At 37.0% G+C, this 6000-nt stretch overlaps 1 protein-coding gene across 1 annotated transcript in view; it reads right to left on the reverse strand.

The window, feature by feature from the left end:
- The window catches only part of HYDIN (HYDIN axonemal central pair apparatus protein), a 346192-nt gene extending 340457 nt beyond the window's left edge, over nucleotides 1-5735 (reverse strand). The window contains exons 1-2 of the mRNA XM_057713331.1: nucleotides 5580-5735; nucleotides 3690-3815 (exon numbers count right to left, since the gene is read on the reverse strand). Coding sequence (XP_057569314.1) covers nucleotides 3690-3815; nucleotides 5580-5714 — 261 coding nt within the window. The 5' untranslated portion in view covers nucleotides 5715-5735. The remainder of the gene's footprint in view (nucleotides 1-3689; nucleotides 3816-5579) is intronic.
- Between the last annotated feature and the right edge of the window lie 265 nt (nucleotides 5736-6000).

Genomic DNA, 6000 nt, shown 5'->3' on the forward strand with positions numbered 1-6000 from the left:
AAGAGAAGCAAAGAAAACATCAAATGAATATGCACCAGAAGACCGTTGCCATGAAATAATAAGAATCTTAACTACACCGTATCACCATAAACTCAAAGAACATAATGGAAAAAAATCAGGGGGTCCAAAGCAAATATTCAAGAGTGCAGGGAAGATTAAGCAATCCATAGAGATTAAAAAAAAATTCATGTGCTCATTCAATAAATGCTAATTGAGTTTCTAGCGTTTTCCATATGTTGAGCATACAGTAGTGAACAAAGCCAATAAAGCCCCTACCTCATGAAGCTGAAATGCTTGGGGAAATGGATAAAAAATAAAGAAATACATAATATGAGGTCAGGCAGTGATAAGGCTGTGAAGAAAACCAAAGCAGGACAAGGAGAGAGAGTGAATGGTGGATGGTTGCTCTTTCTGATAGGTAGCCAAGGGATGGCCTCTCTGAGGAAACGAGCTGAAGCAAGTCATGCAAAGATCTGAGAGAAAAGTGTTCCAGTTAGAAGGAATAATAAATGCAAAGGCCCTGGGGTGCGCAGTTAGAGGAGAATCAGCTGGGGAAGAGCAGAAGGAAAAGACGATGAAGGACGCAGGATCAGATGATGCAGGACCTTATAACTATGAGGGTGACCAGGAAGCTACTAGATGGTTTTCAACATGCAAGTAACATGTTCTGGTTTACATTTTTAAAAACCACTCTTACTTCTTTGTGGAGAATTGATAATGGGGCGATGAGATAGAAACAGGGAGGCTATTTCAGGAGTCTAGATGACAGTGGGTTGAACTGGAATGGTGGTGGAAGTGGTTTGATTAAGGACATGTTTGTGATTACTAGCTCTTGCTGTTGGATTTCATATAAGATGTGAGAAAAACAGAGGCATCAGAGATAACACCAAGGTTTTTGGCCTGAGAAGAACAGATAAATGGGGGTATTACATGGTGGAGGGAGGAAAGACAAAAGAGGAAATGTCACATCTTTAGGGAAAGAATGTAATGCAAAAATTAGATCTTAAAGATTTTAAGTTTGAGCTGCCAATCATACAATGAGCTGAATGTATGATCCAGAGTTCAGGGGCTAGGCCATAGAAGGAGATATAATTATGAAAGTAATCATTTAAAAGGTGAAATTTAAAGCCTTGTTCCTAGAAGGGGTCATCTAAGGAGTGAGTTCAGAAGAGAAAGAATTTTAAGGACCAAGTACTGAGGAGCTCCAACGTTTAGTGGTCAGGAAGAGGAAAAAGATCCAACAAATAAGAAAAAAGCAACCAATGAAGTAGGAAGAAAACCAAAAAAGTGTGATATCTGAGACACAAGTGAAATTAAAAGGTACAAAAAAGAGACACTAACTATGTAAAATGTTGTGAGACAACCCAGGTGTGTTGAACTGGTCAAGTTTAAGAATGAATTTTAGGGCTTCCTAGGTGGCACAGTGGTTGAGAATCCGCCTGCCAATGCAGGGGACACGGGTTCGATCCCTGCTCCAGGAAGATCCCACATGCTGCGGAGCAACTAAGCCTGTGTGCCACAACTACTGAGCCTGCGCTTTAGAGCCTGTGAGCCACAACTAATGAGCCCATGTGCTGCAACTACTGAAGCCCACGTGCCTAGAGCCCATGCTGCGCAACAAGAGAAGCCACAGCAATGAGGAGCCCGCACACCACAACAAAGAGTAGCCCCCGCTCACTGCAACTAAAAAGAAAGCTGGCGCACAGCAAAAAAGACCCAACACAGCCAATAAAATAAATAAATAAATAAATTTATTAAAAAAAAAAGAATGAATTTTAAGAGAAACACACACACAACTCAAAGTAAAGGATACTGAGGATAAGTTGATGAATGCAATTACAATGAAATGGGAATGAACAGAAAGTTTAAAACGGGTTAGAGAGGAAATACAAGGTTTAGAAGGGTAGACAAGGAAGGTCCAGCATGTTCACAATTGATATTTCTAAAGAAAAAAAAAACAAAAATGGCATGAACAAATACTTGATAATTCCAGAAAAACTTTCTAGAAATAAAATAATGGTTTGTAGTGTCTTAGGACAAATTTAGTCACTTCCTAATAAAATCACTGGACGTCAAATAAGAATAAACAATCTTTGGGCATACAAGCTAAACTATTAGGCTTCATACTTCCACATATCATCATTTAAAGCCAGAAAGTAGTGAAGAAAATGTCTGCAAAGCTCTTATGGGGAAAATGTGTCACCCAAGGATCCTACATCTAACAAATCTGCAGTTCGCCTATAAAGGCAATAGGCAAACATTGTCAAACATATAAAATCAAGGAAATACAGTTTCCATAATCTCTTCTTGAGGAAATGAGACGAATATGACTCTTACCCAAATGAGAAACAAATGAAATTCCAGAAAATAAAGTAAAAAATAACCGAATAAGATTGAGAGCAGACAGAGGAGAGAAGATAAGATGTGGTACACTAACTTCCTCATTCTTCACAGCAGCGACCAAAACACATTAACACACACACACACACACACACACACACAAGCAGTGCGCACAAAACAATACACACAGTCTGGTCTTAGCTATGCTCTGGCAAAGGAGCAGATAGCCCTTAATTAGGATGAATTAGCTTTGGGAAAATCTGTGTTCCCCGCCCTCAGAGTTAGAGGGTGGTTATGGGAAAGAGAGGAAACAATGAATAACCAAAGCTAGCAGTGCTCAGAAGAAGAGCAAACTTTATGCATACCCTAGACAGGGGAGGCAACGGCATGGCAAGGAGAGCAAAAGAGCCTGAGGGACTCACTCTTCCTGTGGGAAATCACTCTGAAAAACCCTTGGGAAGCTGGGAACCCTGTGAGAGGAGGCTAATCTCCAGCAGTTCAACTGATGGAAGCTCGTACCATAATTTGTGCATAAAAAGTGAAGCATATAATTCAAGAAATTAAAATGTAGGAAATAAGACCTACTTTATAAACATATGCTCCTAAAGCCTGGAATATATGGTTTATGCTAGAATACAGAAACATGTTAAAATAGCTATTGTTTAGAGACTAAAAGGATACATTTGTTATTGGAAATAAGCCAGAATAGACAAAAATGACTATTTTAATAAACAATTCCTTCTTCCTTTCTAGTGACGTCAGCTCAGGTAAGGAGGGATTTCTCATATTAGGAAGATAATCTAATTGGGCTTGGCTAATATAATTCTTGGGATTACTCCTAATCTGTAAACAATAGTGTCCAGAAGCAGCTAAGGAAGAAATGTGACTAGTCAAATGCTATTTGGGGACTTCCCTTGTGGTCCAGTGGGTAAGACTCCACACACCCAATGCAGGGGGCCCAGGTTCAATTTCTGGTTGGGGAACTAGATCCTGCATGCATGCCACAACTATGAGTCTGTATGCCACAGCTAAGAAGTCCGCATGCTGTAACTAAAGATCCTGTGTACCACGACGAAGATTCTGCATGCCACAATTAAGACCCAGCACAGCCAAAAATAAATACATAAAAATAATACATAAATTTTTTAAAGTTATTTGTACTCTGTAATTCTTTTCATATCAAATTATAGATAGCAAGATCAATAGAGGTAGAAAAAGAATACATAAAACTAATCCAATAAGGGATTAATTGGCCCAGAAGCAATAAGTACTGCTTAGTTCTTACTATTCTAGAATGTCCACATTATCCAGGATCTACTTCAAATGCAAGTATGACAGAAAGCAGCTACCTTTTGATGTGTTGTTTCCCTCATATCTAAAAGTTCTATGATCTGTGGTCGGCACATCACACGTGTATCAGCCAGCCTCTGCTCTGTGGTGAGGGACATTTCTTTCAGGAACTCCGAAGGTGTCAGCTAGAATTTAAAATAACAGGAGACGAAGATTCATAACTGGTAATACTGAAAAAGAGTTTTCATAAGTACCAGTAATGAATAATTTGTGTTTGCAGCTTTCAGGATAATTCTGGAATGCCACTGTTCCCCTATAAAACATTTAAAATAACTAAATAATACAAGCGAAGTACCTGTGCACTTCTGAGCTCTTTGCACAATAATTTGAAGTGACATGTTGCTGTTTTCTTATGATTTTGAAGGAATCACACAAAAGAACCTGGGGTTGGGGAGAGGAAGGTCAAGAAATGGCACGAGAACATGTCCAAAGAGCTTTACATTTATGTTCAGAAGAGCATAAAACTCTAGGTTTCTAAAATCACTTAAGGGCTTCAGAGCTAAAGAGTCTGAAATATCTCTATTTCTCAACTGAAGTTACAACATGCAAATAAAGCTTTTGGGTGTTTATCAAGTTATATCATGTTAAAGAGAAATCTTATAAAATGTAAAGGATCTGGGAAGTGTGACTGCGCTGCATGGGAACGAGTTTAAACTTTTTAGAAATCATAAGGGTGCATTCAGACCTTGTTTTAAAAGAGCTCTAAGCCAATCATCAGATCTAGCAGCCAGTCACATCCACACACCCAAATAACAACACAAAATACTTTAACACTTTCTAATGTTATGAGAAGAAATGCAACCTATCATTTAAATAATCCAGCAAGGGCTTACCCAAGAGCAATCTCTATTTGTTGTTCTGGAATGTTCACTTTGTGTCAGGGCTACTTTATATGCAAAGAGATTATGATCACTGGCAGCAACAGAATGCTTAAGGATGTGCCCAGACTTCTTAAAACATTCAGGGATATATAATTTAGCTGATTCATTTCGCCTCGGGTTAAAATCAATGCTCTTCAAATTCCCTACAAAGTTAATTTCTGTGATTGAATCCATTTAAATGAAGGTATATTTCTAATATAGCTTCCAACTTGGTTTTTTAAGGTTCTTTTTGATTGGAACACAGATTAGAATGCTAAAATGTTATGAGGTATCAGCTGTGTTGTGATTTAAATAAAAATAAACTCATAAGCCAAAAGTAAGGAGTTACTTTAAATTTGAAACAAAAACAATCACAAAAGAAAATGATGATAGATTTTATTTTTCTAATTGGAACATAACCCGAGAGTAGTCTTTAAAATGCAGTGAACACAATGTTTAACACTTTAAACTGTTATTGATATTTTCTATAGCATGTAGTTTATAATTCAATTCTCACCAAATCATTATAATTCATTAAAAATATAATTGTTTTCTATCTTGACAGAAAAAAACTATGCATTTTTCCTAGATATTACATAGTCATCATTTTAATGCTCTATGTTCGACAAATATACAAACAAAAATAACTCTTGCCAATCAAGAGGTCATTGATTATTTATGTTAAACCTATGAAATTCTGATATTTGACTGTTTTTGAACTACATAAATGACAGTCTCTAGAGGTTCTAGCTAATATTTAGAAAACCTTAATAATTTGCTTGCATAGTCTTACTTCAACGGATTAACTTAATCAATTTAACCCTCTACTTTGATGTATGTAATTTCAAAAAATTTCCAGGCTTTAAAAGGTACCTATGCTCTGCAGTCAGCTACGCATGTTAACTAAATTAATATTATCAGCCAGTAATTCTCTGCTTGATATTCTGAGAATGCCAAGTAGCAACTGTCATTCTCCCGAGGAAAAAGACTACATTAAGTATTTTAATCTGAAGTTCTCTGATACATTACCATTCTATTTACTTCGTCTTCTGTAACCACCTTTGGACTCAGGGGTGGCAAAATCTTGCTTTGGAATCCTTTAAGCGTTTTGACTAACCCCATCTGAACAGCCCCCATGGACTCCTCAAGACTTCTACTTGTCATTTTTAGTTATTTCTTTTGTTTACCTAAGAATGAAAAAAAAACTTTTAGAACAAATACAGCTAATTCCTGAATAAAGGTCACATTTTTTGAAGCTTTTTCAAATATAGGAAGGTTTAGAAAATACCAATCTTCAAAAATACATTCAATGCTTGGAACAAATGCCTTAACTGCAGGAGTCTATTCCATGAATCAGTCTAGATTTAGCCTTATCCCAAAGTCTAGGATCCCTTTTAGACAAGGCAATTGATTTTAGACTAAGCTCAGGAAAGACATGAAAACATAAGCA

The sequence above is a fragment of the Hippopotamus amphibius genome, chromosome 16 (genome assembly GCF_030028045.1).
Source record: "Hippopotamus amphibius kiboko isolate mHipAmp2 chromosome 16, mHipAmp2.hap2, whole genome shotgun sequence".
NCBI classification, from domain to species: Eukaryota; Metazoa; Chordata; class Mammalia; order Artiodactyla; family Hippopotamidae; genus Hippopotamus; species Hippopotamus amphibius.